This window comes from Periophthalmus magnuspinnatus, chromosome 10, assembly GCF_009829125.3.
Source record: "Periophthalmus magnuspinnatus isolate fPerMag1 chromosome 10, fPerMag1.2.pri, whole genome shotgun sequence".
In the NCBI taxonomy this organism is placed as follows: domain Eukaryota; kingdom Metazoa; phylum Chordata; class Actinopteri; order Gobiiformes; family Gobiidae; genus Periophthalmus; species Periophthalmus magnuspinnatus.
In genome coordinates, this window is record NC_047135.1 from 24,992,314 (window position 1) to 25,005,339 (window position 13,026).

The 13,026-nt window shown below is 40.3% G+C and overlaps 1 protein-coding gene across 1 annotated transcript in view; it reads right to left on the bottom strand.

Moving 5' to 3' along the window:
- The window catches only part of fstl5 (follistatin-like 5), a 363,935-nt gene that overhangs the window by 73,081 nt on the left and 277,828 nt on the right, over window positions 1-13,026 (bottom strand). The window contains exon 9 of the mRNA XM_055224723.1: window positions 2,597-2,758. Coding sequence (XP_055080698.1) covers window positions 2,597-2,758 — 162 coding nt within the window. The remainder of the gene's footprint in view (window positions 1-2,596; window positions 2,759-13,026) is intronic.

A 13,026-nucleotide genomic window follows, 5' to 3' on the forward strand; every position in this document is an offset into this window, starting at 1 on the left:
TTCTGGTGGCTGGTTCTCAATATTTTATGCCAAAAAAGAGAGAAGATCCGACAATTTGTACCTACCGCCACTGAATGAAACCCAAAAATGGGCATGGGACTCTGCACAACAGCAACAGTGCCCATCTGCTACCCATGTCCATGTAAAATTAGAAACTTCACCAAAATTTTAAACTATTCAAGATTCGTTAACTATGTTTTGGTGAAATTAGTAGTCTAACCTGTCATATGCACTTAAGACATTAAACTTACTCTTGAGTTCCAGAACAAAAAGTTACTAAAAGCAGGACAACGTAAAAAAAGAGAAAGAGGATAATACATTCTAAATTCCACTTTCAACTTCATTGTGGGAGGTGATAATAGAAAGATAATTCAGCAAGTGCATAAGTGGCAATTAGAAGTACACGTCTCGAGAGCAATTTCAGTAGTGTTCTGCAATAGATGCTATGGCGCTATGTTTGGTCAAGCTGGATCTCATCTCACACAAACTGTATTCATCAGGTTTTTGTCTTTTGAGATGTGGAAATTATCGCTCTTCTAATAGCTCAAGCTAAAGTAAGCAGCTAATGCTAACAGCTTTACACAGAAACAAGTACGTAAAATTGTTTTAAATATAATCAAGAATCAACAGTGCGATAAACCAGCACTTCTATCTTTCATTTGGTCGTGTTGTGCCCAGTTAAAGACCTGTCGCTGTTATTTTTCTGACTCTCAAAGTGCACTTTTCGCGTTCTGACCATGTTGCAGATTTTTTTTGTGCAATTTTGCATACTTTTTTCTACAGTGTTTGAAGGTTCGTGGTGTTCTGCCTCCTGATTGGTTAATGGACGTGCCATGTCTCCTGTACAGTACAGAATGCATTCAGTCAAATTTACATAAATGTTCGATGCTAGCAGTGTGACTCTGGGGCTTCGCGAATGTGTTGTACGCCTCTAGTTGGACGCTTTTGCATTTGAGAACAAATGTCTCCAATGCGTGTCTTGACGTGCGTCCAGAGTGTCCAGAGATGTTTTGTTTTCCCTGCGTCTTTGTTAACGCTGCAGACCAGGTTGAGAGTGACTTTAATGTATTTATTACATAAAACCCATCAGTGGAAGCAATAAGCTCTGCAGAGGCACGTCTGTATCTAGCTGGGACTAGCCTATATGTTAGCCGGTGCGCCCCGCATAATTAAATTGACGCTAGTTTTTGGTAAATGTCTATCTACTTGTTCTGGATAATGACATCGCTTTGTCACTGGAGCGCAGTCTCTGATTGGTTGATGGTGCGCTTCAAAAGCCAAAAAGTTAATCTTTTTCAGCTTTTGGACACGTGAACAGAGCGACTGATGCCTGAATACTCAAGATACGCCGCGTCAACGGCAGATTCACGCCGCTCTGACGCTTGAAGACGTGCCGCAGAAACACAGGTCCACAAGAGACTTTACATGTAAACTCAACATAAAGAAGGAGGAAAGTAACATAAGGACGACAGTAGCAATAAGTTTTAACAAGGATGTATAAAGGGTTGTAACCATCGTGCCGATGGAGTCTGCTTTAGCTTTGTGGATCAGTGACTGCAGGAAAAAGAACATTACGAGACATTACAGCGGAGCGGCGCCAGTACGAAGAGGTGCGGTCAGAGAAACTGTGAAATACTCGTGAGTCACTATTAAACATTTCTTATGCGTTTGTTACAGTATTTCTAAAAACTGTCATTTTTATTTACAGTACAGTATAGTATTTGTTTTTGTTCTGACACTGAACTTTGAAGCTTCAAACTTTGAGTGTTTAAACAAGAGAGAAATGTGACAAAATGTTAATGCTTATCTGAGAAACGTGTATGAAGTGTGTGGAGATGGGTTTTACAGCCTTATAGTATATATGAAAATTGTAAAAAATAAAGTTTTCTACTTCGGTTATTTTTGGAACATACCCTCTGCTGTAAAAGAGAGAACACTGTAATACAATAATAATACAATTAAAGGTTCATTATGTACTTTTCTTTCTTGCATTGTCTGAAATATTCCAAGGTATGTAAATAAACCTCTTACATTATTTTTTTTCCAATTGCATGTGTTTTATGGCTTAAAATAAAACAATATCAACTTCATAGGGTTTACCATGGGGCAGACCCTCCTACCAGAAAGGTTACATAGTGCACCTTTAAAAAAAAAACAGTATTGGTTGTTGTGCAATCTGAAACAGTCCAGTTTAATGCAATGGGTGTTAATCCTGTGCCCAGTTTTTTCCCATGTATTTGAGTAAAATTAGTTATGCTCCATTACAAATATATTGTACCAGCAGCTCTAGATGTTGTCTGCAGATAATTAGAAAGCACTTTACTGTCAGAAAATCAGGAAGTGCGTTTTATCATCCTAGTTGTTGTTAGCCTTACTGTCACGACACTGGTCTCTGGGAGTTGTGAAAAGTGCTTAGAAACTCATCGGAAGCCCAGAATGCAAAAGGTAAGTGAGGAATAACTCTGGACCACTGCAAACCATTTCAAATAAACTAGTTCTGTTTTCCCAGTTTTTAAGACAGTAAAATTAAGGTACAGCTATTTTAAATCTCATGCTAGTCTGACCCTTGTTTCCAGACTGTGGGTCAGTGGGGTACCTTGCAGGGTGAGTTGTTTGGAGAGCTTGGAGGAGATGTCCATGCCGTTCTTGAGCCAGGTGAGCTGTGGGCTGGGAATGCCCTCTGCGTGGCACCTCAGACTGGCCGTGACTCCTGGTTCTCTGGCCTGGCTCTCTGGGTACACACGGATCACTGGAGGGACTACAGAACACAAAGAAAGAGCATGGATTTAGGCATGGGGGGTATGACACTGAAAACACAGGGGAAACCACTTTACACAGCAACATTTTGAAGAGTAAATATAGTGCTATAAATAAATAATAAAGAGTAGAAGGAACATAAACACTTTTTTTTGCGTTTGGTCAACAAAAACATCATACTTGTAATGTAATAATGTTAAAACGTGAACATGAACATCTTAACATATAGTTTAAAGTTAAGGTAAGGTATTGTCCCTGTAGAAAAATTTGTCTTCTGTATTTGACCCATCCTTCAGTGCTACTAATCTGAACACCCATACTAAAATTGTGTTCTAGTCATCTATCACTAAAACAAGATCTGGGCCCATCTTCAGATCTTGAGCTAGGCTTGGTCAGGATTGCTACAGGGTTGACGGGGGGGAAACAGGGGGAAACCACCCAGACACAGGGAGAAACATGAAAATGCAAGGCAGGGGCAACATGAGTGTTGAACCTGGAATCATTTTGCTGTGAGTCGTGAGTGCTAGACACTTAGCCATCATGTATGCATAATTTCCATTCCTAATTATGCAATTAAACTGACAACATCATTGTTTTAACAGCGATAGAGTGAAACATTTCGAGGTAGTCATTTGCACAAGGTAGCATTGGTGTTTTGGGGGTTACAGTGCCAACTATTTACTGGACTCACATTTAAATAGTGGTGCGTCATTTTACACCATCTTAAAGTTATGTTTTTATTTCTATATTTTCAGCATTATGAGTTGTGATAGTACCAACAAAATAAAATAAAACCCTGTCAGTGCAACAGTTGATAAGTTTAGTGGAGTAGTTTTCAGCACTTAGCGGCCATGTCAAAAGGCTAGCAGAGTATTTTTAGCAGTGAGTGCGTTGGTTAAGGTTAAAGCTGCATGTCAAACAACAGATAAATATAGGCCAGAACCTCCGCTTGGACAATATCGATCGGTCTTGGTAACACATTGATTTTATGTAACCTTTTGTCTGGCTGCAGATGAAAACACAGGACACAGACAGCCAAATATGGAGTAAAGTAAGTAAATGTCATTATATCACTACAAAAACAGAAAATGTGGTACTGTTTTATAACTAAAAATGTGTTATTGAAAAGGTATTTGAGTTAGAAGAAGTATTAATACTACATTCAAACATCTCTACCGGGAGCCTTCGCATCTGAGAACAGACACCTGAAAGACGTTGACGTGCAGCGTATTCTGCCAAAGATTTTGTTCAGATTTTTCAACTCGATCGAGGCCAGTTAGCATTCACATCACAAGCGAACTGCACCGGAGTCCTGTTAGACCTTCTGAGGCGGTCTCGGCACGGTTGTTTAGTTTGCACCAAATCACACTGGACTGCTTTCACACCAGCCTAAATTAACCCAACTCATAGGTGTTCCAAGTGTGAAAAAAACCCTTAGTTTTCAATGGAGTGGTCCCTCATTTATCGCGGGGGTTACGTTCTAAAAAATAAGCCGCAATAGGTGAAATCCACGAAGTAGTCAGCTTTATTTTTTGCAGTTATTATTATATATATTTTAAGGCTGTAAAACCCTTCACCACACACTTAAAACACTTTTCTCAGACAGACATTAACATTTTCTCACATTTCTCTCTTGTTTAAACATTCAAAGTTCAAACCTTCGTAGGTGGTGCAGAACGTTTCATCGACATTGTGGGTTTTGTCGGGGAGAAAACGTGCAAACATACAGCACTTTAGAGTCACACTGCGATCCGACATTTATGTGAATTTGGCTGAACGCATTCTATACTGTGCAGGAGACACAGCACTGAGGAGATTGATGCACAATGGTCTACAGTCCCTTAGCCAATCAGGACGCAGAACACAATGCACGTTCATACTTAGTGAAAAAGCATGTAAAAATTACGCTAAAAATCTGCGAAACAGTGAGGCTGCGAAAGGTGAACCGTGTTATAGTGAGGAACAACTGTATTCCAAAGCCATCACATCTCCAAGCAGACAAACATGTGAAGCCCTTAACCAGAAAAGTTACATAGTGCAACCTTCAATGAAAAACTGTACTCCATAAACAGGATTGACCCATTTAACCCAGGACTAACTCAGAATTAATTCAACCCATGTTAAATATTTGCTGTGTTTTATAATGAATTCATATTATGGCTATCAGTGTCACCCCAGATTGCCGCTTCTTCAGTCTGCCCTCGAGAAAAAACAAACCAAAACAGGTCTACAAGTCAGAAAGCCACAGCATAAATCAATAAAGTAAATAGAATAATCATATGTATTTATGCATTGGCTCTGAATTTTCTAGTTTTATTGTGGTGCCAGGGGCTAACTTGTTTTGAAACCTGCTCCAACAAATGTGAAAAATATCAAAAGACTGGATTTGAATAATGTCGAGGAATAAGAAAGAGAAGGGTTTAAGCATGATGTAAGGTGACAAACTTTGAATGCTCACACAAAATAACTGCTATTCTAAAATTCGCCAGTATTTTACTTTTCGATAAGACTTGCTTTGATTTTTAAACAAAACTAAAAACAAACTCTACATAATTAAAGTTGGACTAACACCTAAACTCCCCCCACAACCACATTTAAATAGAGCTGCTGAACTAGGCAGTGCCTGAAGGATTAAAGAAGAGAGTGAGAGAGACAGAGGGGTGGGGTCTGGGGTTATGAGGAACAGTGTGATTGGTCCAACAGGTTCAAACTCCGCCCCTGCAGCCAGGTGTTTGTAATCAGAAAGTTGCCAGAAAATGACTAGGAACAGTCCACAATGTCATTAAAACACCATGTACACCATGAGTTTAGTAGGGGAAAAGAGTTGATTTAGTGTTTAGTTCCAGTTTAACCTTTTAAAAATCTTTATTTCCAATCTTCAGGACAAACTACATGATTACAAACAAACCATCCAAGACTCCTCCCACCCTAAAGCGAAAACCCAAGGATCATATTGAACCCATTCATCCATTTTCTTTCGCTTATCCGGGGGCCGGGTTACGGGAGCAGCAGTCTAAACAGGGACTCCCAGACTTCCCTCACCCCAGACACGTCCTCCAGCCCCTCCAGTGGGACCCCAAGGCGTTTCCAGGCCAGCCGAGAAACATAGTCCCTCCAGCGTGTCCTGGGTCTTCCCCGGGGCCATATTGGACCCTTTCTGTTTAATTTAATGTCATGTAATTCACAACCCCTGCCATCCTTTATCCTGGTTTAGTCCATGTTTAGCCCCAGTTGTAGTTTGGTCCTAATTTTGACATGGTAACTGGGCATTTATCACATTGTGGGGACTACATACACTTACATCATTGGGCCCTGTATCAACAACATGTTTTAAAGCTAAAGTAAAGACAAGGGTTAGGATTTAGTTTAGGCAAGTAGTGATTATCGTTAAAGTGGGACTAAACACCTAAACTCCATCCCTAACCACATTGCCAACAGAGCGGCTAAACTGGGCAGTACCTGGAGGTCTTGGGGGAGGAGGGGCGGGGTCTGGGGGTATGAGAAACAGTGTGATTGGTCTAACAGGTATCCACGCTTCAAACTCCCTGCTCCTGCAGTAGTCAGGTGTTTGTAATTAGAAACACCTGGCTGTAATCAGTGTAGTGCTGCTTGATGTCACATAGTACTTGAAATTGCAGGGCCCACTGGAAGAACCACACGCTCACTTTTTTAACCAGAAAGCTGCAAATGTACCTAGTGCGCACTAAGATGTCAAAAAGAGATTAGGAACAGGACAAAATGGTCGCAAAAAACGTTGAAAGATTAGGATTCAGGAAGTGAATGAAAGTCAATGTAATGTCCCCTTCATAAAGCGTTCGTAAAGTACCTCCGTTTACATCTCTGACTGACATTGATAGCAAAAATCCAGCCATGTGTGACTCCCTGCGGGCTAGGTGGCCTTGCTCAGCTCTGTCCTCTTTATTGGCTACTGAGGATTGCACAGACAGGAGCAGATAGGAGCAGACAGTGGCCCACTTGAGCAAAGCCTGTCCTCAGCCGTGCGGGTGACTGTGGGTGAGTGAGCTGTCTGCAGCCCCCTCCTGGGCCTTGGACTCAGGTCGCAGTGACATGTCCAACACGGCCCCTGCACTGCTACTACAGCTATGCGAACTCACGGGTTACACAACTATGGAAGTGTGCCTCTCATACAAACTTGAGTGTGCCCTTTTTACTGAGAATCGGTCGGGACCTGTCTGGACAAATACACTAATCTGATTGGTCGAAGCAGTACAACAGTGGAACAAAGCTTAAAAATCAAACATCTGTTAAATCCAGTTAAGGGAAACGCTCAGACTTCCCTGTCCACAAATGCAGAAAGTGCTTCTCTCTGCAGGTTTTTCACAAACAAACAAAAAAAAAAAAAAGGACAAAATACATCAGACGGCGTTGCCATGTCTGTTTTGGTTCACTTGGAAATAAATATATAACTAGACAGAACAGATAGATAGTCCATTGACAAGACCTTTTAGGGTGTATTTCTTCCTTCCATTGCACTGTAACATCTAAAAATACCTTACGTGTTGAATTCACTTTAGCTTGTGCTAGGCTAACATAATGGAAAACACCAAAACCATTTATTAAAAGTACAGTATGTAACTTATAAAATGGTAAAATGGTCGCATTTTTATACAGCGCTTTTCCACCTTCAAGGCACTCAAAACGCTGTACATCAAGGAACCACTCACCCATTCACACACACATTCATGCAGCAGTGTATAGAGACACACTGGACAGGGTTAAGTGTCTTGCCCAAAGCCACAACGGCAGCAGGCATCTGTGGAAGCTGGAATCGCACTGCCAACCTGTGGGTCAGTGGATCTGACTATTCAACCAAAGATGTTTATGTCGAGAACGGAATTCAAACCACCGACCTTTGAATCAAGGTTTCTGCCCCTCTACCGACGGAGCTACTGAGCTACGACTTGTCACCTACATGATTCAATAAAAGTAGAAAGTTAAGACCATACTTCAGAGCATTCACCATAGAGACAGATATGTTTTATGCCATACTGTGAAATATAATAGCCAAAGGAACAAAATTTCCATGGAAACAAGCAGAAGGAGGTCCACCTACAGGCCAAAAAAGGTTTGTGGAGATGGAAGCCTCCTCACAGTGCGTGTATTTTTCAGTGCAATAAAAACACATGATTTTATTTTAGTCATTCAGTCAGTTACATACTGCGGAACATAAAATTAAAACGACAAATGCCATAAACTTGATCGGCTCTCAGACATCTCTTATATACACCTACACATTTCTTTCTTTAAGCCACTCCCCCCTCCCCCCCCCACAATGACGCAGATTGGACCACTTATCTGATTTCTTCCCATCCAAACGCCATTACAGCAATTTGCATAGTATTACCTCACTTCGATTTGTCTGTCGGCTTTAAATATCCACCCATCTCCACGGGGCCAATCTGACTTGTGCCTGTCAAATGCCACCCACTTCAAGGAGGATGCTTCGTATAGAGGGACTTGTACCAACAAATCCTCCGGTTATTCCCATTGGTCAACCATACAGCTCAATACAAGGTCATTACTTAGTTGAGGTCAATTGGTGGAGGAGCAGCTCATTGTGGTTTATTTCCCAGTCCGGCCTGTGTGTGTTTTGTGAATGGCCCTATTGAACAGTATTGCGATGAATGTGGGCTGCGGTGGTCAATATGTTCATTTGAATGGGATTATGTCGTCCCAAGGTAAAATGCGAGATAGTTACAAAAGTTCATAATAATCGGTCGTGGAAGAAGTACTCAGTTCTGTTATTTAAGTAAAAGTGCAGATACTGGAGCTTGGTTTGTCACTTTTTTCTTGCTGTTTTCTTCTTCTTTTTGTTTCCTCAAACTATGAACGTGTTAAAAATAAACCCCTGAACGATTTTCGCAGGTCTGAGACAATAAAAAAAAGAATTTACTTTTAATTCCAGTTCAAAAATGTAGTGGAGTAGAAAGTACAGATATCCATTGTAAAATTCACTGAAGTAAAGACAGAGTACAGTACAGATACTTAAAATTTGTCCTAAAGTGCAGTACTTTTAAATTTTTACTAACTCCTAACCCCTTATTTATGTAGTTACTAAGCCTGAATGATTCTTAGCAAAGTATTACTAAATGATTTACGCATGAATTAAGTCGATCTTCATGCATCATTAAGTCTAATTAAAGGCCCTGTACCCAATGTTTCCATGTATTTGAGAAAAAAATTGTGTTGTCCCTGGACAGATATCAGGTCAAAATATGTCCACTGTGTACTCTTTTCATCAAATTAAAAGCATTATTTTGTCTGATAATCAGGAAGTTTGTGTTAGCATGCTAGTCATTGTTAGCTTTACCATCACAGCAAAACTTAGGACCACTGCAAAATGTTTAAAGTGAACTAGTTCTGTTTTTCTTAGATTACCTTTAATAACATTTGTATACTATGCAATTCATTATAAAAAATATAATTAATTAATATGGGCAAAGTGTTTGCCTTTAATTCAATGAAGGCTTCAGAAATCTTTTTAATCTCTTAATATTAGCCTTTCTATTTTCCCAAGTGCACAACCTCCAGATTAATTGAAGATTAATTTTAACACATAATTGGTTATCACATTGCCCATGAGGCCTAGCTAATTATAAGTTCAATCAGAATGGGCTGAAATGATGGATTTTTTTCTTCTTCTACAATATATAACAGAATTTTCTATTGGAGCGAGAGGGAATTGCAAAGCAATGGCTACAGTTTAAATTGTAAATGTTACAAGATTGTAAACAAGTGTTGATTTTACAGATTTTATTCCAACATTGAAGAGATTGGATTCCCCATTGGCGTACCACGTAGTAGTGAACTAACAATCCGCAAAGATCTAAAGTCAGAAATGGGCAATCTTTATTTGATCTTTGGCAATCGTAGTGGATAAAGTTGTTTGCCTGAACACCACAAACTCAGAACTCAAAAAAAAAAAAAAAAATCAACAGAAATGAGTGCTGTGAATATGCTTGTGTTGAACACCGGCACAGATGAGGGTGATGAAGATACTCCTCTGTGGGAAGTACATTTGATCACGACACGACCTTTCAGACTATATTCAAAAATATCAAGGAGGTAACGGTCGCATTGCAGACGCAGGGAGGACAATTTGGACAAGGAAAAATCCTTGACGCAAGAGCTGCATAAACAAATCTCAGCAATGCCTCTCAAACTAGATGACCTGGAGGAACAATATAAGAATATTGGGCCTGAAAGGAGAAAAGGAATCTGGCAACTTGAAGAATTTGAAATACCCAAATGTTCTCCATTTAGTGACCAAATGTTCAGTGCATCACTATATGAGTCAACATTGACAAGTCCAGAATGCATAAAAGAAGACATATTGTGCTTGTGTCTGCTGTATAGCTATAATCTATGACACCTGTGGATCATCATGTTATAATTTGCACAATTTAAATCACAGTATTCATCTAAAACGACTTAATAAGAGAATCAAGCCCATAAGAAAACTGCTGTGCCCAATGGGAGCTGTTTAGCATGTTCAGCTTTTTTTTAGGGTATATTGTGGATGTCCAGGTTGTGTTGACATATTATGCTAGCAGAACTGCCTGTTCATAGTGGCATTTCATCTCTGCAAACAGTAGATTTTCGTTTGTGTTTTTAATTTTCAAATATGGTAGTGACATTTTCAAACCCTACATGTATGACCCATAGGCTTAAATAATCACAATTAAGTACAGAGCAGTGGGCAGAGATAGGGGGCAGGTGAAAACAAAAATTTTCAGAGCACTCAAACCTCAAATGCAGGATTACTCAAGCATGCATGTACCAAATGTAGTGCTAAGGGAACTTTGTCCTCTGAATTTGACCCATCCTTCAATGTCAGATGCAGCACCCACCCAGGGACCCATCTCTGTGTCATGAGTTTTGTCAGGAGTACCTAACTAGTTGATTTTGCCAATAATTATGCACGCTTGAGGCTGAATTGCTGGCACTTATTATACTACCTATTTTTCACACTTTGTTCTCAGATATCAGAGGCTATGCAGACCAGAACTATAGTTTGTCTGGCTGTAGGCTGTCAGTACTGAGTCAGACGACAGGTGATCTTGCATTAACAATGACAATGTTCTATCTCCCGCTGTTTGTACCTGCGAGTGTGTCAGAGCCCACACATGTTCTATTTAAAAAATGTTCTCTCCGCTCCTGCTTCCTGCCCTTTCTTACGAGCCAATCATTGCCAAATACAACTTACTTTTTTTCTCCTTTCTCTCATTTTTTCCATCCCGAGTCCTATTTGATTGAAGAGCTGTAGCCGGTGCTTCTTGGCTTAGTGCTAAATCTTCCTGACCAGGGCTGAGGTGGTGATGTGTGGCTGTCCAGGTTGTGTTGACAGACTTTGGACAATATATTTTGAGAAAGTTTTTAAACACAAGAGTACAAGAGTTTGCAGGAAGCAGATGGTTGCCAGTTCCATTCCTGTCCAAGAATATACAGTGTTGTGCAGATTCTATTTTTTACATTCTATTTTGATTTGATTGCAAATTTCTCTCCTCCTCCTGTTCTTGTTCTTCAGTTTCTCCATTCTGGCACAGATGCAGAATTCTCTTATCGCTGTGTCCTTGGGTAAGACACCCCATTTGCTTAATCCACTCACATTAATTAAACAAACTTGAAGCAACCAAATACAGTTTTCTTGAATGTGTTTCTTCTTTTTACTCTATAAACTATAAATTAAAATGGGATACTTCAAGATGCACTATGCAACTTTTTTTGAGGAGGGTCCCCCGATTTATCCAGCACGGGTTTCTGCAGTTGTCACACTTGCTTTTACAAACAGGCAAAAGGGATTTTTACAAAGAGGGAAAAATGTTGACTTTAAACATAAAAAATCCATAGGTAGTAAACAGTTTGCAGCGGTTCAGAGTTATTCATCACTTAACACATTTCTAGTACAGATGTCCCTCGCTATAACGCGGTTCATCTTTCGCGGCCTCAATGTGCAATGTTTTTTGTCCAAGCTTTTATTTTTTACAGTGTATGAACGTGCATTGTGTTCTGCGTCCTGATTGGCTAAGGGACTCTAGACCATTATCAATCAGTCTCCTCCGTGCCGTGTCTCCTGTACAGTACAGAATGTGTTCAGACAAATTTACTTAAACGTTGGATCGCAGTGTGATTCTGAAGTGCTGTAGGTTTGCAAGTTTTCTCCCCGACAAAACCCACAATGACGATGAAACGTTTTGCACCGACAAAGGCGCCTACGAGTGTTTAAACAAGAGAAATGTGAGAAAATGTTAATGCCTGTGTGAGAAAAGTGTATAAAGTGTGTGGTGACGGGTTTTAAAGCCTTAAAACATATAGAATAATTGTAAAAAAGAACGCTGACAACTTTGCGGATTTCGCCTATTGCGGGTTATTTTTAGAACGTAACCCCCGCGATAAACGAGGGTCCGCTGTATCGTAATTATACCGCAATGAGTGTATAATATATACATGGGGCGACAGTAGCTCAGTGGGTAGAGTGTTTGTCTTCTGATCTGAAGGTTGGCGATTCGACTCTCGCTTTCGACATAAACATCATTGGTATAGTTGTCAGATCCACTGGCCCACAGGTTGGAGGTGCGATTCCAGCTCCACAGATGAATACTACAAAACTCTTAACCCATCTCATCCCCAGTGTCTGCGCACACTGGTGTATGAATATATGTGTGTGTGTGTGTGTGTGTGAATGGGTGAGTGTTTCCTTGATGTAACGTGCTTTGAGTGCCTTGAAGGTGGAAAAGCACTATAAAAAATTCTGGAGGCTCTGAGCTTTCACATGGGGCATGGTCTGTCCTTATAGTAAGAATGAGACAAACTTGTATGTGTCCTCTATCTGCAGGTTTAGGCACTGGCAGGTTCAGTTGTGATGGTATTTTTTTTAGTACAGTTTCGTTCATATTTGTGTAATTTTCCCCATTTTCCTTTCTTTTTCCTCGTGTTTACTTGAGTAATATCATTCTGACGTAACAATATATTCCTTGTATACCCGCCCCTGTACTTGTGTAGCACCTTCTGTCTGCTCTAAGGGAGGCATTTTGAGTGATTGACGACTGAGAGGGGACCAGTATGGAGCTGTCAGCCTTCACTGTGGTCCAAGAACGCACCTCTCCTCACATCACATCACTGAAATGAGTTTTTGGAGAGGAGAGTACTGACAGCCTACGCTTTCTTTCTTTCTTTCTTTCTCTTTCTCTCTCTATCTCTCCGTTTCTCCTTTCATTTTCACTGTCCGGGGCTAGAGGAAATGCTGAT